This window comes from Misgurnus anguillicaudatus, chromosome 14 (genome assembly GCF_027580225.2).
Source record: "Misgurnus anguillicaudatus chromosome 14, ASM2758022v2, whole genome shotgun sequence".
NCBI lineage: Eukaryota > Metazoa > Chordata > Actinopteri > Cypriniformes > Cobitidae > Misgurnus > Misgurnus anguillicaudatus.
The window spans coordinates 18,643,320-18,665,074 of NC_073350.2; the positions used below are offsets into that span (position 1 = coordinate 18,643,320).

At 35.3% G+C, this 21,755-nt stretch overlaps 2 protein-coding genes across 5 annotated transcripts; both read right to left on the reverse strand.

Annotated features, from left to right (window-relative positions):
- Positions 1-393: 393 nt before the first annotated feature.
- Positions 394-8,511, reverse strand: LOC129427609 (opioid growth factor receptor-like protein 1). Its single transcript, XM_055184210.2, has 9 exons — positions 7,965-8,511; positions 3,439-3,516; positions 3,058-3,081; positions 2,778-2,822; positions 2,152-2,206; positions 1,987-2,065; positions 1,820-1,886; positions 1,524-1,672; positions 394-1,440 (listed from the first exon to the last, which is right to left on the reverse strand). Exons 1-9 carry the CDS (start codon positions 8,139-8,141, stop codon positions 843-845), a joined length of 1,272 nt encoding a protein of 423 aa, XP_055040185.2. The 5' UTR covers positions 8,142-8,511; the 3' UTR covers positions 394-842.
- A 2,487-nt stretch (positions 8,512-10,998) lies between these two features.
- Positions 10,999-19,764, reverse strand: LOC141349075 (opioid growth factor receptor-like). 4 transcript variants are annotated; one of them, XM_073875996.1, is made up of 9 exons: positions 19,455-19,763; positions 18,342-18,407; positions 13,585-13,608; positions 13,332-13,397; positions 13,047-13,101; positions 12,881-12,959; positions 12,716-12,782; positions 12,400-12,548; positions 10,999-12,316 (listed from the first exon to the last, which is right to left on the reverse strand). In XM_073875996.1, exons 1-9 carry the CDS (start codon positions 19,653-19,655, stop codon positions 11,716-11,718), a joined length of 1,308 nt encoding a protein of 435 aa, XP_073732097.1. In that variant the 5' UTR covers positions 19,656-19,763; the 3' UTR covers positions 10,999-11,715. The 4 variants fall into 4 exon arrangements, with proteins under 4 accessions (XP_073732097.1, XP_073732098.1, XP_055040182.2 ...); XM_073875997.1 differs by lacking the exon at positions 13,332-13,397 and having other exon boundaries at positions 19,455-19,764; XM_055184207.2 differs by lacking the exon at positions 19,455-19,763 and having other exon boundaries at positions 18,342-18,451.
- Positions 19,765-21,755: the final 1,991 nt, after the last annotated feature.

Here is a 21,755-nt window from a genome sequence, read left to right on the forward strand (position 1 = left end):
ACTAAAACAAGCATAAGCACAAGCATAAAATGCTCAGGCCTATTGGTCTATTTTTATTACTGTATAACAAAATAGAATTACTAGAAAGCTTACTAAACAATTACAGGAAATTATGGTTGTTTTAGACCTTTTGAGTAACATTTCCTTTTGCTGTTTATTTGTTGACTTTATCTAGATCAAAATAATCTTACTACCACTTTCAATAGTATCCTATTATAGATTTAATATGTATGTTGTACTGTATGCCACAAAAATACTATTACAGACAACTATGTAGCCTATTGAAATAGGCCTACATAAATAACATTCTTCACAGTGTTTTATATTGAGGTTTAATGGAGCCTTTTTTAAAGCATCACTTTCTTCAAAAATTACACCATTCTGTCATTGTGGTAATAGAATTTTATTAGCTTCAATAGTGAAAACAGTAGAAGACCATCATATTTATAACATGTTTTATGTTTTTTTTAAATAAGCAAAAAAGTTTTTAAATTAAACTTTTATAATCTTACATCAATAACAAATATTCCTTTTTCATACAACCAAAAATTTCATTACTTCATTTCTCAAGTAATCACTTCTATAAATATAATTTTGTCAGTTATGAGACTAATGTTATTATTTTTTTTTAAACAAAAGAATCCCTAACAAACTAAAAAACATCATGTTTGTATACCTAGCCAGTAGAATCTCCTGTTATCTATCAGCTTGCAAACAGAAGTAACTGATATTAAATCAAAATTTAAATCAAAACTTATGAAACTAACACAAACAATTCTTTTACATTGCCATTAGTTTTATAACTTAATTTCTACATCAGATTTTTCTTCACACCTCACGTTTCAAAAAATATTAGACTTATGGCGATTCAGAACATGACTACCAACACCATTTTTCTCTCCACCTTGTGGACTCTTTGAGCTGACCTGATGGTCTTCACCTTTAACTTGCCCTTTATCCTTTCCTTTATTGGAGGTTTTCTGATCACCTGGGTTTTCTTCACACATTGCATGATTGCTCTGACTGGACTCACTTTTTTGCCCATTGGTAAAATTTCTAGAATTATCTTCGGTGTTACTGCTGCTACTAGGTGTTCTTTTCCTTTCCTCATATGCTTTAGATTCATATCCTGAAACATCGGTTTCATTGCTTGCACAGTCATACATTGCTGTGCATGACAGAATCTTTTTGGGTCCCCACACAAAATCTTTTCTAGGCTGATAATGACAAAAGGCAAACCTAATCAGATCCTTTCTTTCTGACTTGTTTAAAACAGCAAATATGAAGTAATCTAGTACACTTTGTTTCACATTTGGAAGCCTGTTCTCTACAAGAGTTTCTTGGAGAAAAAACCTGACCAGTTTTTCCTGAAAACGCTCAAATCCGAGCGTCCCAAGACACTTCAGGATGCGTGTAATCCGAAGGTTGTTGTGCGTATTTCTGTAAAATCAAAGAGATGCCAAAAGGTACTTAAATAAAATCATGTAAATGAAATAAACAGAGGTATGTGTGAAGGTATAAACCTGTTCAGGTTGTCAAATCGTTCCCTCCAGTTATAAGCACGTGTTACCTCTCCAGTGTAACTATTGACCAAGCGTATACCGTAGAAATCCAACATGAGTTCATATGATTTCAACAAATTGTCCTTGGCTGCTTTGTCTTTACGAAAAAGCTGAACAACAGGAAAGATCACTTTGAATTTACTTTAAATTGGTAAAACAGAGACTGGTGATTACCTTCAAGTAAAGATGTCTTTTTGTTATACAAGTTTTTTTAAAGCAATATTATTAGATGCATTAAACTGCATGTTTAAACGTACCTTAATTTCTTCTTTTGTAAGGACATGTGCTTCCCAATTCATCCCTTTCTCTTGTATTGGAAACAACCTGCAACATAGTAAATTGGTAAGTTGAATGACTTTCTAAATCTTTGATGTTTTAAACAGATTAAGCTGGCGTTTATGTTTATATTGTAACAGGATCTTACCACTGAATATAGGAGTGAACCCTTTCCAGTCTATCATATTTACCCTTCCATTCTTTATGAAATTCATAAATGCTTACACCTGCAAAAATATTAAAACATTTGTTTGAATGAAATCAGCAATAATAGACAGTAGAGTTTATCTATAGTATGAGCACAATGGCATACCATCTGGCACTGATCTCATTAAACCTTTATAAAAGTCCAGGTTGTAGAAGTGATCCTGGAAAACAATATTAATATTAAAAAACATGCATTTCTGAGTATCTTCTCCGATCAAGACTTTGTGGGACATAAAGTGTTGGGCTATTACAATCAAATCTATAGTTTTAGACATAAAAAACATGGGCATTGGGTAAGATTGATTTTTATAGAAATGTATTGGTAAGTTTCTGTATTGGTAAGTTCCCTTGTAATCTAGGAAATCTTTTTTTGTTTCTGAAACTTTAAGTGTGCATGTAGATTTTATATGGCCCTCAATTTACCCCTTGAAAAGTAAAAGTTTAGCCCTAATGTTTGGGACAAGTTGTGTCATTTAACTTTCTTTAAACAGTCATATCTTTATTTATGCTATGGATAAGGGCCATTCACTTCCGGTCCTGGAGATTCAGGTGGAACTAAACTCTGTGGGACACCGGCCATCTAGGACCGGAATTGAATAGCCCTGCTATAGCTGCTACCTATTTTAGGAGATAGAAAACAAACAGAAATATGCTTGGGGACATTCATCACTATTTTCTTGCAAGGAAAATGTAAGAATTTTTGTTGTTTGATTATAGGGTAAATAAACTCACCTGGTAACGGGTTGTTGGAGAGTGACTGAAAGAGGTTTTCCTCATCTGTAAATACACAGGAATTAGCATCTAAGACAGTTCTTTAGAAAATCTTCATAAGATTAAGTGGGTGTAACTGCAAGAAGCATAAAAAAAAAACGAAACTATGCAAGACAGTTCCACAGTAAATGCCTCAAATCAAGTCTACTTCAAGGAATGTAAAGACTTCTGTACTGCTTTTTGAGTTATACAGGACCATAAACGATAAACTAACAAACAAAACAAAAAAACTTTTACTTACTTTTGGTGTGCTGTCATCCAAGATCTAGAATTATAACAAAGTAATTGTTTAAGATTAAATTTTCGAACAACAATCAGCATACAGCGGGCTGTCATGTGCACCACTGCAACTGGTAAAAGTATTTTTACACTTGTAAAACTTACAATATGTGAACCGGCATATTAATTTAAAGTTAGAGTGGGGTAAAATGTGCCAGGGGGTGAATTGTTGCCCTTTAGGCAGTTAATTGTGCACCATTATCTATTAATCATAATTATGTTTAGAAATGACCCATAATAAAAAAATCCCTTTGTGTTTACCTACAAGCCAATTTTAGTCGAAGTGGCACAAATCATCTCACTCTAGTCTCCACTTTTAGATTTTTAGGGCAATTAAACTTACTGTGCAACTACGCCGAAACTCTTGCATGTCCCTTGCAGCATACATGTTCCTGCGACTACTTGTGAACAGATTCTTTTTCTGTAAACAAAAATCAGCAGCAATGAATCTTTTCAGACCTTTTTCTATATGCACAGAAATTGAATAAGCACGTAAAAATTCAGTTAGCATGAAACAGAAAACAGGGTGGGTTTATTTTATTATTGATTTTATTATAATATTTTTGTTTCATTCCGTCAACCACCAACAACATTCCAGCCAAATTCTTAATAAAAATAATGTTTTTATTTGCATTCATTTACTGGAAATTGAAATGGGGAAAACAGGGTCAAAATAACAAAAAAGATGCAGTGTTTACTGATCTTCAATACTGCAGGCAAAACAAGTTCAAATTGATTTGTCAAAAACAAAATACTGTTTTCAAAAAAATTAAAATAAGTGTGTGTGTGTGTGTGTGTGTGTGCGCAATATAGGGACATAAACACACATATACAGTTGTGTTCAAAATTATTCAACCCCCCAATGCTGTTAAGGGTTTTAGGGAATTTAGTGTACATTTGTAATTGTATTCAGAATGAAATCCTACAATGACTTCTTAAAGAACCATATGCAACTAAAATGACATCAATTGGTTTTGTAATATAGTAGTAAATGTTTCTTTTGTGAATTCTTTATTGACACAATTATTCAACCCCTTAAAGAACTACCACTCTGAAGAACAGAGGTTCATTGAAGTGTTTTCAATCAGGTATCGAAAACACCTGTGGATGTCAGGGAACAGCAATAAAGCCTAATAAGCACCAATTAGGCAGCTTTAAAATGACTGTGATACTCAACTCCTTCTAAACATTTACTGGTGTGGTTACAAACCATAGACTGTAAAAAACATGTAAGACGCCTGTCCGCTCTCTCCAATTGGTGAAAAGTCAAGACGCCAGTTGCCCGATATTTCTCTGACATCTTGGGTCTTGAGTCTGCGCAATAGCGATTTCGGGACCAGTCATGCGCAGTAGTGAGCAGGAAGGGAAGGCGAAGTCAAAACCCCGCCCTCGCTCTCGTAGAATGCGCATATCACACGATATCACAGCTGTCAATCATGACGTGACACCACCGTTTTTATATCATTAAATAACTAACTAAACACAAACCTATTTTAAAAACAAACATTTGAATTAACATCAGCGTGATAAAAACTACAGTACATGACAGAAACCAGCTTCGGAAAAAAAGATAATTGAAGTGTAATTAATTTTTTTAGTTGGTCTCAAGTCCCATTGAATAACATGGGGAGGCGGGCTTTATGACCTATACTGGGACCGGTCAATGGGGGGCGATCGAGACGTTTTGGCTTCACTTTTCAGGGCTTGTGCGGCACGCTTGTTACAAACATGGTGAAGTCAAAAGAATGGTCCAGGAAGACAAGAGAAGAGGTGATTAATCTTCACAGGAAGGGCAATGGCTATAAGAAGATTGCAAAGATGTTAAACATACCAAGAGACACCATAGGAAGCATCATTCGCAAATTCAAGGCAAAGGGCACTGTTGAAACGCTTCCTGGTCGTGGCAGAAAAAAGATGCTAACTGCGACTGCTGTGCGCTATCTGAAGCGTAGAGTGGAAAAAAGTCCCCGTGTGACTGCTGAGGAACTGAGAAAAGATTTGTCAGATGTGGGTACTGAAGTTTCTGCTCAGACAATACGGCGCACCCTGCGTACTGAATGCCTCCATGCCAGAACTCCCAGGCGCACCCCCTTGCTATCTCCAAAGAATAAGAAGAGTCGACTGCAGTATGCCAAAAGTCATGTGGACAAACCACAGAAGTTTTGGGATAGTGTTCTGTGGAAAATTAGAACTGTTTGGGCCCATGGATCAACGCTATGTTTGGAGGAGGAAAAACAAGGCCTATGAAGAAAAGAACACCTTGCCTGCTGTGAAGCATGGTGGGGGGTCGGTCATGCTTTGGGGCTGTTTTGCTTCTGCAGGTACAGGGAAACTTCAGCGTGTGCAAGGTACCATGAATTCTCTTCAGTAACAGGAGATATTGGATGACAATGTGTTGCAGTCCGTCACAAACCTGAGGCTTGGGAGACGTTGGACCTTTCAACAGGACAAGGATCCCAAGCATACCTCCAAATCCACTAGAGCATGGTTGCAGAAAAAAGGCTGGAACATTTTGAAGTGGCCATCGCAGTCACCAGACTTAAATCCGATTGAGAACCTCTGGTGGGACTTAAAGAAAGCAGTTGCAGTGCGCAAGCCTAAGAATGTGACTGAACTGGAGGCTTTTGCCCATGATGAATGGGCGAAGATACCCGTAGATCGCTGCAAGACACTTGTGTCAAGCTATGCTTCACGTTTAAAAGCTGTTTTAACTGTAAAAGGATGTTGTACCTGTACTAAGTACTAAGATTGAATGTCACTTGGGGGTTGAATAAAACTGATAATGATGTGAGCACAGAAAAGACATTTGTGGTTATTTCATTATAAATGTTATGTTATATTTGTCTGACCTACACATGCCTCTTTGATGTAATTGTAAGCAGGATGACTGAATGATCAAAATCAATGTCAAACCGGCCAAAACAATCAATTTCAGTTGGGGTTGAATAATTTTGAACACAACTGTACTTTTTCTAAAAAGTGTTTTTAATGTAATGTCAAGCATAGATTCTATGGTGTTAATATCTTCACATATTTTTTAGTCTTTTGTTCAGTATCAAACACGCTGAACTTTATCTATCATTGCAGACCCAGGACATTAAAGGGATGGTTCACCCAAAAATGAAAAATCTCTCATCATTTAGGCTACTCACTTTTGTGGGAAGATGAAAATTATGTCATTTACTCACTCTAATGATATTTTGAGGAATGTTTGTAACCAAACCGTTCATAAGCCCCATTCACTTCCACGGTATTATTTTTTCAACTATGGAAGTGAATGGGGCTCATGAACGGTTTGGTTTCAAACATTCTTCAAAATATCATGAGAGTGAGTAAATGACATAATTTTCATTTTTGGATGAACTAACGTTATTCCTTTAGAGGGGTGGTTTATCAGACAGAGATTATTTTAAACCAGGACAAGGCCTTAATTTAATTAGGAAATATAACTAGTTTTAACAAACATGCCTTACTAAAAACATTACTTGTGTGCATTTTTAGGCAAAATAAAGGGCACTGATGTATTTTAAGATTTGTCAGTGCAAGTTGTTTTCAGTTTGGACAGCCCTTAAAGGGGTCATATCGTGAAAATGTTAGCATTGCCACTTTGTAGGTTTGAGCAAAAATGTGTCGTTTGGGGTGTGTCTTTTAAAATGCAAATGAGCTGATGAAGTGCAAACACTAATCACAATGATGTTGGTTGGATGCAAGAATTCAAACTCAATTGTGCTGTGAATTATTTTTTCTCTCTTTCTTTCTCTCTGCACTAAATAGCAGTGCTGTGGTTGGATAGTGCAGTGGTTCTCAAACTTTTTCAGCGTGCGGCCCCCTTTGTGTACAGTGCATTCCTTCGCGGCCCCCCCAAAGAAAATTTATGACAAAAACAGTTCTAAATCTTCACATTTTAATTAAACAAAACATTAAATTATACAAAGTATAATGCCTTATTTTTTTAGGTTTAATTTCACAGAATTCATGATAAATTAATGTATTTTATAAAAATTTCATAAAACTGGGGCCCCCCTGGCACCATCTCGCGGCCCCCCTGGGGGCCCCGGACCCCAGTTTGAGAACCACTGGGATAGTGTACATTAAGGGGGCGGTATTATTCTAATAAGATATCCTTATGACATCATAAAGAAAGCCAAATTTCAATGACCTATTTTTGCTCACACCTACAAAGTGGCAAATGGCAATGCTAACATTTTCACGATATGACCCCTTTAAATTTATTTTAGTCTATGACTAGTCTAATCCCTGGTGTGGCAGCCGATCAGGTTCCCCTAGGAATGTCGGTTCCCCTTCACACTTTCTGTACACCCAGCTGTTTTTTCCTAATATTTATTTGATAGTTTTAATTTTGTAAGCTGTATTAGTTTGTACAAACTCTGTATGCTACACCATACTAAAAAATGTAAATAAACACCCAGCTATTCTAGGTGCCTGCGCATGCGCTGTCAGCAGAAACGCTTTATCCACTGAAGGGGAAACAAACTTTCCGAGGGGAACAGTATCGGCTGCTACAACACTCACTGCCCGTTAAGTTTATGCGCTTCAGTATAGCACTCAAGTCTCCTGAAACACAACTCGCAATGTTCATAGTGAAACTGAAATACATATGCCATTCTCAGAAATATTTTTATTACATTCGCGTACCCACAAACATATTTGACTAATATGTACAATATAGTATGTATGGCTATCTGGTTATTATAGGCTATCCATTATAAAATATAACAATATAAAATGGCACTTGACTTCTTTTTCAGGATGAATGAAAGCTGCTGTATGCCGGTTCAGGCCATTACGCACGTGACATTTAGAGCATTAGCAGAAACAAAAACAAAATAAAGTCCACACATAACTTACCTTCTTTTTGAAAGTTTTAACTTCGTCCTCCCACGTGGAGTCATACTCACAACCATCATCAGAGTCCGAGTCGGACTTCTTCTGCCAAAACATTGCTTTTCTTGGAAATAACGTTAGCCACCAAAATAAGTTTCTCAGACCACAAAGACAAACTTTTAAAAACTTGACAAGGCGCATTAATCTGAAACGCCGAACTAGTTGAGCAACGCGTGCTTACCTCTCTCAAGAGAAAATGAAAGTTCATAATGAAACGAAAGCATGATTTCTAGTTTATATAAACAAGAAACCAAAAAGCTCGATATAACTCAGAGGGTTGCCAGATCTCGCGTAAATAATCTGACAACAAAATGTAGGTCCACATGAAAGCAGACTACACGAGGCTATTGTTTATAAAATGTTTTAGTTAACCCGTTTCACTTTACAAAATAGAATGTTGTAGTTATTAAGCCCACAGAAAGCTATTTTTGGACGACCCGAATGTTCCTAAGAGTGTTTCTTTTTCCCTGAATTATAAGTTCTGCAATAAAAAAGACACTCAACGAAACTGAAAAAAGAGAGTCTTTTTAAACATCTGGAAAGCAAACAAAAAGTTGCATTGTATAGATTCAGTGGGTGTAATTGCAATAAACCAAATTAAACTACTTCCCCAGTAAAGTTCCCCAGTATCTTATCTAAATCAAGTGTAATTTAAGGGATGTGAAACAAGACAGATCAGTGGTGACCAATCCTGTTCCTGGAGATCTACTGTAGGCTGCGTCCGAAAACTCTAAATTGCTGCCTTCTGAGGCAGCTTTCCAAGGCAGCAAGGCATCAAGGCATGTCCGAATTCAATGTTTGGTTTACTTCCTGTCTCCTGAGATACCTATGCGTGGACGTACATTAAGAATGTGATTGGTCGAGTCCGGTCGAGTTCGAGAAAATAAAATGGCGGCCAAGGACGCGACTGGACCACCAATTTAGTGTAAATAAAGGTATATTTTCACTTTTTACACCTTTTAATTGCATTTCTAGCGAGAAATTAGTATTGTAGTTTTCAAATATGTGATTATTTATCACAAAGGCGCTCTCTGTTTAAATTTCAAACACGCTGCCTTAGAAGTGTGTCCGAAAGTCTTTCTCTGAGCTACCTTCATGCCTCTGAAGTCATTTCCTCATGAGGCAGCGAGGCAACGAGTCACTGCCTTGAGTTTTCGGACGCAGCAGTAGAGTTCAGCTCCAACCCCAATCAAACACACCTGAACCTGGCAATCAAGCATTTCAGGGCTATCTAAAAATTAGAAGCAGGTTGAAGTGTGTGTTGAAACTAAAATATGCAGGAGGGTAGATCTCCAGGAACAGGGTTGGTGACACATGACCATGATGTTTTGTGTTATACAATGCATAATTTCAACATGCAATGTGTGGAATGTGAATTGCCATATTCATTTTTATAGAGGATAAAGTATGGTAAAATGCACCAAAGGGTGAAGGTCCACAGAAAAAAAACTTTAGCTAGGCCTATATGATCCAGTTACAATTACACATTCCCCTCCAAACTGTGTGGTTTAAAAACAAACATCTACTTTATAAGAAGTATATTATAGGCATATGTATATATTTTTTAGAATGCACAGTTAAGGAATGAGTCAAGACTTGAAACGTGGATGTCATGAAAGTGATATGTAGTTATGTCATTTGTTTCTACAAAAATGACTGGAATTCCTAAATCCCTTAATAAGAAGGTGTGTAAATATTTTTGTTTAATTGGTTATTGTACTACATGATTCCCAGATATTTTTACTGTCATTTAAATTTAGTAGTTGGAACAAATCTATAAATGGTCATTCATAAAAAATTCTAGCATTTTTAGAAGCACCGGCTAATAATAGTGACAACTAGTGGAAGTACCATTTTAACGTGTTTTACCTAAATATGACCATTAGGGGCAGTATTGTTTTGTGTAGAACAGCAAATCGTTTATAAGACTCGAGAGATTTTTATCAGAGGTATTTTGAGAACCTCCGGAGGCTGCAGTCTTAGGATTGAGAAACGGCCTATGACTCCCACCTACACTGCAGAAATGAGAGATTACCAGCAAAAGATTGGGTTATGTGCGCCATCTACTGGTGGGAAAAATAGACGGCACATTTAATAATAAAAAAAAAGAATTTGTTCAGCTCATTTGGAGGGTTTAATGTTATTAAAATAATTGTTTATATATATTCTCAATATGTAAACATACATTCAAAAACTGTTTATTAAATATCTGTTTAGAGTTTTTAACATTTCTTTGCAAGATTTAGACATATTTACCTTTTTATAGAATTATAAGTTTCATCAAATTAATTATTAAAAATGTTTATGGAAATGTTATGTATTCTTTAGTCAAAGATCAGATATGATTTAAACTGTCAGTTGTACAGCATTAAATCAACCTTGTCAAGTAGAAACTGAAAATAAAAGCCAGATTGTCCTTGAGTTCATTCAGGTTGCCATGTCTTCCTTTTTTAACCAAAATCTTTCACACAACAATCTTATTTTTTTCATATAAAATAAAAAACAATCGGTTATTGTAATGCAGATTATTTAAGAAATGTTAATACGGAGCAACATTTTTTTTTTTTTAGTTAGAGCTAAGGCAACACGACAAAAGAATAAGACATTAAGGAGCGGTTTCCCGGACCAAGATTAGTTTAATCCAGGACTAGGCCTTAGTTTAATTAGGAAATATAACTAGTTTTAACAAACATGCCTTACTAAAAACATTACCTGTGTGCATTTTGAGGTGAAACAAAGGGCACTGATGTATTTTAAGATATGTCGGTGCAAGTTGTTTTCAGTTTGGAGAGCTCTTAAAAGTGTTTAAGTCTAGGACTAGTCTAATCCCTGTCCGGGAAACCGCCCCTTAATTTATTAAAGGAAAGTTAACCTGAAGGAACAGTTAAAAGTGCAGCAAAGGTCAGAATGCAGACCTTATAAAAGGTGGAGCAAAACCAAACCAGCATGTCTGTACTGATACATTATTGTGCTAAATGTAAAAAGGAAAGCACAAGTATATTACTGTATAACAAAATAAAATAACAGGAAAGCTAACTAAACAATTACAGGAAATTATGGTTGTTTTATTCACACTAGACCTTTTGAGTAAAATTTCCTTTTGCTGTTTATTTGTTGACTATATCTAGATCAAAAAGCTCTTTCAATTGCCACAAATATATTATTATAGACAACTATAGGCCTGCATAAGTAACACTCTTCACAATGTTTTATACCGAGGTTAAATGGAGCTTTTGTTTTTTAGTGCATCACTTTCTTCAACAATTACACTATTTTGTCATTGTGGTAATACAATGAAAACAGTGGTGAAAACAGTAGAAGAGCATCATATTTATAACATGTTTTATGTTTTTTCTTACACTTTAAATTTATAAAAATCATGAATTTATCAATAACAAATATTCCTTTTTCATACAACCAAAAATTACATTCATTTCTTTCAAGTAATAATTTCTATCAATATCATTTTGTCAGTGATGAAATTAAACAAACAAAACATGTTTGTATATAGCCAGTAGAATACAAAGTTTCTAATCTCCTGTTATCTATCAGCTTAGCAATAATAAACAGATCCATTGATGTAAACAGAAGTAATTCATGTTAAATCAAAATTAAAGTCAAAGCCTATCAAATTAACAAAAAACATTTTTTTTTACATTGCTATTAATTTTGATAACTTTATTTCTACATCAGATTTTTCTTCACACCTCATGTTTCATACAATATTAAACTTCTGACGATTCCAATCATGACTATCAAAACCATTTTTCTCTCCATCTTGTGGACTCTTTGAGCTGACCTGATGGTCTTCACCTTTAACTTGCCCTTTATCCTTTCCTTTATTGGAGGTTTTCTGATCATCTGGGTTTTCTTCACGCATTGCATGATTGCTCTGACTGGACTCACTGTTTTTCCCATTGGTAATTTTTCTAGAATTATCTTCAGTGTTACTGCTGCTACTAGGTGTTCTTTTCCTTTCCTCAAGTGCTTCAGATTCATGCCCTGGAACAATCTTGGTTTCATTGCTCGCACATTCATTCGACGCAGTGCGCAACAGAATCTTTTTGGGTCCCCACACAAAATCTTTTTGGGGCTGATAATGACAAAAGGCAAACCTAATCAGACTCTTTCTTTCTGACTTGTCTAAAACGGCAAATATGAAGTAATCTAGTACACTTTGTTTCACATTTGGGAGCTTCTTCTCTACAAGAGTTTCTTGGAGAAAAAACCTGACCAGTTTTTCCTGAAAATGCTCAAATCCGAGCGTCCCAAGACACTTCAGGATGCGCGTGATGCGAAGGTTGTTGTGCGTATTTCTGTAAAATCAAAGAAATGCCAAAAGGTACTTAAATAAAATCATGTAAATGAAATTAACAGAGGTATGTGCGAAGGTATAAACCTGTTCAGGTTGTCAAATCGTTCCTCCCAGTTATTAGCACGTGTTACCGCTCCAGTGCGATCACTGACGAGGCGTATGCCGTAGAAATCCAACATGAGTTCATATGATTTCAACAAGTTGCCCTTCGCTTCTTCGTCTTTACGAAATTGCTGAACAACAGGAAAGATCATTTTCAATTAATTTTTTTTTAAACAAATTGGTAAAACAGAGACTGGTGATTACCTTCAAGTAAGTCTTTTTGTTGTACAAATTTGTTTCTTTTTTTTAAAGCAATATTATTAGATGCATTAAACTGCATGTTTGTGTTTAAACGTACCTTAATTTCTTCTTTTGTGAGAACATGTGCTTCCCAATTCATCCCTTCCTCTTGTAATGGAAACAACCTGCAACATAGTAAGTTGGTAAGTTGAATGACTTTCTAAATTTCTGATGTTTTAAACAGATTTAGCTAGAGTTTGTTTATGTTGTAACAGGATCTTACCACTGAATATAGGAGTGAACTCTTTCCAGCCTATCATATTTACCCTTCCATTTTTCATGAAATTCATAAATGCTTACATCTAAAAAAATATAAAAAAAACTTGTTTGAATGAAATCAGCAATAATAGACATTACAGTTTATCTATAGTATGATCACAATGGCATACCATCTGGCACTGATCTCGTTAAACCTTTATAAAAGTCCAGGTTGTAGAAGGGATCCTGGAAAACAATATTAATATTAAAAAACAAGCATTTCCAAGTATCTTCTCCAATCAAGACTTTGTGGGACATAAAGTGTTGGGTTATTTACATCAAATCTATAGTTTTAGAATTAAAAACAAGGCCATTGGGTAAGATAGTTTTTTTTTTTTGAAAATTGTTCCTGCCTAAAGAAAATGTAGTGCCAATTCTTACCTACGGTATTTGATTATTAGGGTTAAAAAACTTACTGGGTCATGGCTTTGCGTGTACCCTTGACCCTGATATTTACCGTATGGGACGGTATTCATAGACACCTGTAAATACAGAGGAATTAGCTGGGTGCAACTGCAGTAAGCATGAAACCGAAACTATGCAATAAGGTTCCACAGTAAATGCCTCAAATCAAGTCTACTTCAAGAAATGTGAAACAAGACTTTTGAGATATACAGGACCATAAATGACAAACTAACAAAAGTAGAAAAAAAAAAACCATTTACTTACTTTTGGTGCGCTGTCATCCAAGTCCTAAAATTATAAACAAAGTCATTGTTTAAGATCGAATGTTCGAACAACAACCAGCATACAGCGGGCTGTCATGTGCACCACTGCAACTGCCAAAAGTACTTTCACATATGTAAAACTTACAATATGTGAACTGGCATATTCGTTTAAAGTTAGAGTGAGGTCAAATGTGCCAGGGGTAAATTGTTGAGCTTAGTATTTAGGTAATTGTGCACCATTATCTATTAATCATAATTGACTCTATGCTCGCTTAACTTCTGCGTTTGACTCAAGGCTGCTCTTCAGTTTCTGGTTCAGGAGATTTAAAGCGGATTGTCGGCAGAATCGCTAAAATGTATTCGTTGTTTGCTGGATTTAAAGGGGACAGAGAATGAAAAACCATTTTTACCTTGTCTTTGTTGAATAATGGTAGTCTACCCGCATTTACGAACATACAAAAAGTGCTAAACATGCTAAACATCTCAGTCTCATAGAAATTCCTCTTTTAGAAATGTCAGCCAGAAAACAGCCCAATCTGAAAAACTGATGCTTATGACATCAAAGGCATCTAACTGCCCCTCCACTTTAAAATAATTGACTACATTTTTTGAGTGGCAGCAAAGTCAGCCAATCAGTAATGAGATTGCAAGTTAAGCCAGTAGGAGGAGCCAAATAGGTGCAAAACCACTTGTTTAAAATCCCCCACCCTAATAGAGCTATCTGAGAGAGGTTTCTAGGAAGCTTCTAAGGCATTACAGACCCAAATAAAAAATGTTTTGTCTACATGTCACATCACAGAACAAGGATAAATACTCCGTTCAATCATTCTATGTCACCTTTAAAAAAAAATTACAACATGTGATGTGTGAAGAATTGTCCAGGGCCCGTATGTATAAAACATCTCAGAAATGCTCTTAAGAATAGTCTTAAGCTATGAATTAAGTGTCAAAAAATTCTTAGTAAGGAGTAGGACCAGTTTGAGAATAGAAGACGTTTATAAAGAGGCTGAAAGCAACTTTCAGTAAAGTGTAAGACTCATTCTTAATTGCTGACTTAGGTGCCGCAAACTGATGACTACAATGATTTCAACACAAAATGGCCGCCCTTAACCTCTGAATCAGCCAATAGAAAGCCGGCAATGTTGTACAGTCACAGCATCATGTGACACCATACATTTATGAATCATGAAGACATTACAATTATATTAGTATTTAAATATTTTAATTTATATTTGCTTCACGAAATGTTTAACAATATTACAAATAAGTACATGCATTTATTTTACACGATTTTGCACCATTTTGATTAAGTTCCAACATGTTAATGAAATATACAAACGTAATGCTATTTAAAAAATGAATCATTTTGATTTCACTCACAAGCTGTTTATAAAGAAAAGACTTAGTTTGCAAACACTTAGATCAAGCCTGAACAAGATGATCAAGTTAAGTTGGATTTCTCCACTTTTCTCTCACACAATTGTAATTTTTGCCATCTTTGTAACTTTCACCTTTGGCTTGCTCAATGCTAACATTGCTAACATTATGTTTTTGGTCAGGGTTGTATACTCTATTAATATCACTTTACATGTAATGTCACTGCAATCTTGCAGATACTTCACATTTTTATTGTAGATTTTATTTACATTTTATGGTATTTTATTTACCTCTCATAAAATGTAAAAGCAGCTCTACTTAAAAACTTACTTCAATTGGTAACATCTAATATTTAAAATTTTTTTACTTTAATTATTTCACTTAAGAAATTCACTGAGAAATTTAAATTAAAAAAACATAACATTTTTAGGCATTATCAATAATTTGATCCAACTTTAACTTTTTACAGTGTATATTATTAAAATGTATATACAATTTAAGTATATACCATTGCTGTCTTGATAATCCCATAAACATTCTTGGTACTGTGCAAGCACTTGAATATGTTTCACTAATATACATCTTATACTTAAGCAGTGTCGCTCGAGTAGGAGTGTGGTGTAGCTCTATATCATCACGGCTGTGATTAGGCCAGAGGCACGAGGCCGCAGGCCGAGTGCCGGAGGCAATCACAGCCGTGATGATATAGAGCTATATCACACGACTCCGAGAGCGATATTGCTTTTATACAACAGTTCGACGGCACACGTTTGAAAAACGAAAACTAGAAAACAACAACGGAGTTATTTTAAAAGCCTCTTTGTTTGAGAACTACTTCGTCCCCCACGGATTTGAGGGCGGCCAGAATGACAGGTAAAACTTTCGGCTGCTTTGAAGCTCATAACAACTTAATGGACGGAAAAGCCGGTACTTTATATTACCGTTTCTTGGTCACAAAGTGTAGTTTTAAGATTAGTTCAGTCGAGAATGTATCTGTATTATATTTAAATCTGCAGTCGATTAGTAAAGATAGCGCCTGTTTGAACGTTTGCTTAGTGAGATTCGGTACGAATGAGAACCAAAGCATGAGCGGACATCAGTGTTCACTCGCCCCGCTGACCACCGCCCTCTCTGGGCTACATCTCTGAAAGGGATTCCCTGGCTCTCATGTTGGCCTTGTTTGTTTATGATCGTCAAAATGAGATCAAATCAGCAGTATTTGGTGTCATGATCAAACTAGTACTTGTTTTTTTATTCATATTTAACAGTTAGTGTCTTTTGTGTTGTTATTGTTTTGGCGCGAGGTAAAAGTTAATAAAACTATATTTGTATAACGTTATTATTGCTTTCTCATTTATTCTTAACGCGATACGAGCACTCGATTATTATTATTAAACTTTGTTCTTGTCAGTACTATACAAAACGGTTTTTTATAAGTGTCAGAGAGATGTTTTTGCATGCTGCAAAAAATATACCAGTGGCGATATCTCATAACATGTTTTAATAGTCACGTCACGATAAAGTAAATGATCAATGTCCACATTTAAAAGCTGCGGGGCTTACCTGCAGTTCCACGGTGTTTCCGCGTTCTGATAAAAGATATAGCTCCAGAAAAAAACAAGTGTTTATATTCCTCTTTCCAAGTGTTAATCGTCCACACGATGTGACAAGACATGTCTCCCATTAACTTTAACGTAACATCCAAGAGCGCTGATCTTTGACGGAATAATACTTCTGATTGGGGATTCACAGACTGATTTATGAGCTAGTAAACTAATGAGACACACGGAGAGCGTGTGTTTTTCCATTCAAAGATGAGCCTGCTTAGGACCTCCATTCACTAGTTGGCGGAATAATACGAAAGGTGAAGCGGTTACAGTGCCGTTATCAGCACAATATCGTATAGCTCTTAGCCAATCAGATTCGAGAACCAGAAAGAACTGTTGTATAATGTATATTATATTATGTAATATAATATACATTGTATAAAAACCCTATACTCTTTATATTTCATGATATATTAATTCATATCTACTGTCTATATACTACTGACATGTATTTATTGTACATTTTCTGCTCTGCAACAATGTAACAATATTTTTTTTCAAAAGTGCTATAGAAATACATTTGAATTAAAGTAATTCTAACACATTCTTTGTTGTAAAGTGCATGATCCTCCGCCTCTCTGCTGCCCCCTTGTTACTCTTAACTAGGTTAAGAGACCTCTCCAGCTCTCTTAAATAATTCAGGAGCTGAGACCTAGTCTTAACACTTAGTAGGCTTTATAAATCAAACGTATTTTTAAGTCTAGGAATAAGAGTAAAATGACGTCATTCTTAGAATTCTGACACAGTTAAGACTAAAATTTTACTCTGAGCAGCTTTATACATACGGGCCCAGATGTGCAAACTTGAGAAAGGTTGCGAGTTTTATGTATCTCTGTAATCATTAAGATATGTTCAGATATACTGTACTAACAGAGCTTACATTGTGCTGGTTTTTTTACGATTTGTCCATCAGGCTATGTAATGTTGTTTTAAAGTGTCAAGTTAAAATGTAATGTGACGTTCAGAGTTCTGTTCTAAGTTTTTACAGTTTTATTTTGCTATATTCATGTCAATTGTCAAAACATTTTAACTTGGTTGTTTTTGAGTTAGTATCTTGAAACATTGAGGATGTAAAGAACAAAGCAAAAAGGACTATCGACTATGTTAAAGTCAGTTTTAGAAATCTATATTTTTCCATTATGTCTCTTGTGCTGTTTGTTTATTTTAACACCCTGTGTATTTAGTTTCTTGTGGGTGTGTTTAATTTTTCTCTGAATTTTATCTTGTTGTCATTGATATTAAGTTTCTATTTGTCTTTTGCAGTTGTTATTAATAAAGCATACATAAATACGCAAAATACGAGTTTTTACTGTTCTAACATTTAGCTCCACAGATGCTAACTTCGTTAGTACTGATGATAACAATTATACAAAATTCATATCATGTATATCAACAACAGATGAATAGCACTGTTATCAGTGACGACATCGTTGCCTGGGTTGCGTATGTGTGGGGTGGGTCTATCAAAAGAAGGTCCAGATTCTATTGGGGTAGGGGTTTGTAAACAAGTATCAACAAAATAAGCTGTGTTATATTGGATGTTTTGGCAACCAACGTTCCTGAATTTCATAGCGCTCTATGACTGGCGGACGTAGTCCAGCATCCTGAGATTTCACCCGAAATACGTTAAGCGCCACCGTGCATGGAGTCCATTATGTTTAAATATGCCCCATAATAAAAAAAGGGCACTTTGTGTTTACCTACAGGACAATATTACTTGAAGTTGTACAATTAACCTCACTCTAATTTCCACTTTTAGGGTAATGAAACTTACTCTGACACTATGCCGAAAAGCTTGCATGTCCCTTGCAGCATACATGTTCCTACGACTTGTGGACAGATAACTTTTCTGTAAACAAAAATCAGCAGCAATTAATCTTTTCAGATCTTTTTATATGCACAGAATTGAATAAGCACGTAGAAATGCACTTAGCATAAAAAAAACTTGTAAAAAAAAACAAGGTGGGGTTTAGTTTATTATCGATATTAAGACCATTCAATTTGGTATGTTATATTTGTATTTTCTAGTCCAGTGGTTCTCAAACTTCTTCGGTGTGCGGCCCCCATTGTGTACGGTGCAAGCTTTCGTGGCCCCCCCAAGCAAATTTATGACAAAACATTACAAAACTTAAAATTTTAATTAAACAAAACCTATGAAATTATACAATTTAGTGCTGTTGGTTAGTAGCCTTATTTTAAATACACAGAATTTATACATGTATTTTATAAAATGTCATTAAACTGGGCCCCCCCTGGCACCATCTCAGGGCCCCCAGTTTGAAAACCACTGTCCTAGTCTCTTATTTAAATTTTAACAAACACTGAACTTTATTTATCATGGCAGACCAAGGTCATTAGGGTGTGGTTTCCCGGACAGGGAGACTAACGTTAGTCATAGACTAAAATAAATGTAAGAGCTGTCCAAACTCAAAACAACTTGCACTGGCATACCTTAAAATATATCACTGCCCCTTGTTTTTCCTTATGCACATAAGTAATGTTTTTAGTAAGGCATGTTTGTTAAAACTAGTTATATTTCCTAATTAAACTAAAGCCTAGTCCTGGTTTAAGATAATCCCTGTCCTGGCAAACCACCCAAAATATGCTTCAGTAACGTTACACTCAAGTCTCCTGAAGCGAAACACGCAATAGTGAAACTGAAACACATATGCGATTCTCAGAAATAGCCTACTTGTATTACGCTTAACGTTACCCACAAACATAGCGTACTGGTATGTACAATTTCATATGGATGAATTGTTATTATATCCAATATATTATCAAATATAACATAATATAGATACACTTGATTACTATTACGTTGAACGAGAGCTACAGTAAGTCGACTGTGGCTATTACGAAACTAAACAAAACAAAAAGTCCACACATAACTTTTCTTCTTTTTGCATGTTTTATCTTCGTCCTCCCATGTGGAGTCATACTGACAGTCCCAATCATCATCATCATCATGATCATCAACATAACAGTCCGAGTCTGATCCCCTTATATAGTTCATTACTCTTCTTGGAAACAGCCACAAAAATGTCCAACACAAGTAACAAACTTTTAAAAACTTTTTGAGCCGCATTAATCAGAATCGCCGAACTAGTTGAGCAACGCGTGCTTACCTCTCTCGATGCAAAAGAAAATGAAAGTTCACACAATGAAACGAAAGCATTTCTAGTTTATAAACAAGGAAGCCAAGCTCGATACAGGGTTGCCAGATCTCGCGTAAAGTAATCTGACAACAAAATGTAGATCCCACAAGAAAGCAGAGCAACTATAGGCCTATTGTTTCTAAAATATTTCATTTTACCCCTTTCTACAAAATATAATTTAGTTATTAAGTCCACAGAAAAACTATAGCTATTTTTTGCGACCTGAAAGTCTGTTTTTCTTTTTTTCTGTCTACATGTGACGGGTTTGCATGCATCCATATGTTGCTAAGAGTGTTTCTTTTTCCCTGAATGTACTTATAAGTTCAGCAATAAAACAGACATTCAACGAAACTGAAAAAAGAAAGTATTTGTAAACATCTGAAAAACAAACAAAAATTGCATTGTATAAAGAAATAGATACAGTGGGTGTAATTGCAATAAACCAAATTAAACTACATCCCCAGTAAAGTTCCCCATAAATCAAGTGTAATTTAAGGGATGTGAAACGAGACAGATCAGTGGTGACCAATCCTGTTCCTGGAGATCTACTGCAGAGTTCAACTCCAACCCCAATCAAACACACCTGAACCTGGCAATCAAGCATTTCAGGCCTACCTAAAAATTAGAGGCAGGTGTGTTAAAGTGTGTGTTGGAACTAAAATATGCAGGAGGGTAGATCTCCAGGAACAGGGTTGGTGACCCCTGACTGTGATGTTTTGTGTTATACAATGCATAATTTAAACATGCAGTATGTGGAATGTGAATTGCCATATTCATTTTTATAGAGGTGGGGTAAAATGCGGCAAAGGGTGAAGGTCCACAAATTGTCCAAAAAAAAAAAAACATTAGCTAGGCCTATATGATCAAGTTAAAATTACACGTTCCCCTTCAAACTCTGTGGTTTAAAAACAAACATCTACTTTACAATAAGTATATTATAGGCCTATGTATATATTTTTTAGAATGCACAGTTAAGGAATGAGTCAAGACCTGAAACGTGGATGTCATGAAAGTGATATGTAGTGCTGTTCATTGTAGTACATTCATATCATATTTGCCATATTCTGTTTTACTGAACAATGCTAGTTCTGACATTCAATCAGTCTTCTATGAAAACATATCCAATGAACATACTTTTTTTTCTCTCTTTTATATATTGTTTTCTTATTTCTATGTAAAGCACTTTGGATGACCTCTGTGTATGAAATGTGCTATACAAATAAACTTGCCCTGCCTTATAGATTTTCTATGCCAGTTAACAGGCCTGAATTTCTAGTTATTCAGAAACAAACGCTGCATCATACAAAGCAACTGTAGGTAATTCTTTCGGGAAAAGTGAGGTCGAGCAAATTTTAGAACATGTATTTTTTCCCATTTGGGAGGTCCAGCATTAACATGGGCAATAGGGGATGTAATGTTTTTTTTTACCACAAAAGTGTTCAGTGGTGTTTAGGTCTGGGCTTTGTGCAGTAGGCCCTACACAAAAGTTATTACACAACAAACTCAGTAAAAACTTGTGTAGCTTGTTTTTCGTAATTACCAAATTTTTACAACACAGTTGTAGTTATGTCATTTGTTTCTACAAAAATGACTTGAATTCCTAAATAAGAAGGTGTGTAGATATTTTGTTTAATTGGTTATTGTGATTCCCAGAAATATTGACTGTCATTTAAATTTAATAGTTGGAACAAATCTATAAATGGTAATTCATAAAAATGTCTAGGATTTTTAGAAGCACCTGCTACTTATAGTGACAACTAGTGGAAGTATTTTAACATGTTTTACCTAAATGTAACCTTTAGGGGGCAGTATTGTTCTGTGTAGAACAGCAAATCGTTTATAAGAGATTTTAATTAGAGGTATTTTGAGAGAAGACAGGAGTAGCAGCGGAACTATAAAAAAATCATTCAAGCTAATTCATTTCAAAACGTAAATGACTAAAGGCTAAATAAACATTTGCGAGTCACGTGATCGACGTTTTAAAAGCTCTCTGATTGGCTGATGACTCTGTTACTCTGTTAATTCTGCTT

Excerpts from the sequence above, each read along its gene's own strand:
- LOC129427609 (XM_055184210.2), bottom strand. The coding sequence starts at position 8,141 with ATGCGCCTTGTCAAGTTTTTAAAAGTTTGTCTTTGTGGTCTGAGAAAC. Across the intron at positions 3,517-7,964 it reads TTAAAACTTTCAAAAAGAAG|AAAAAGAATCTGTTCACAAG; the intron begins GTAAGTTATGTG and ends TTTTGTTTACAG. Across the intron at positions 2,207-2,777 it reads CTCCAACAACCCGTTACCAG|GATCACTTCTACAACCTGGA; the intron begins GTGAGTTTATTT and ends ATTGTTTTCCAG.
- LOC141349075 (XM_073875996.1), bottom strand. The coding sequence starts at position 19,655 with ATGCGGCTCAAAAAGTTTTTAAAAGTTTGTTACTTGTGTTGGACATTT. Across the intron at positions 13,398-13,584 it reads TGGATGACAGCGCACCAAAA|GTGTCTATGAATACCGTCCC; the intron begins GTAAGTAAATGG and ends CTGTATTTACAG. Across the intron at positions 12,549-12,715 it reads TCACAAAAGAAGAAATTAAG|CAATTTCGTAAAGACGAAGA; the intron begins GTACGTTTAAAC and ends CCTGTTGTTCAG.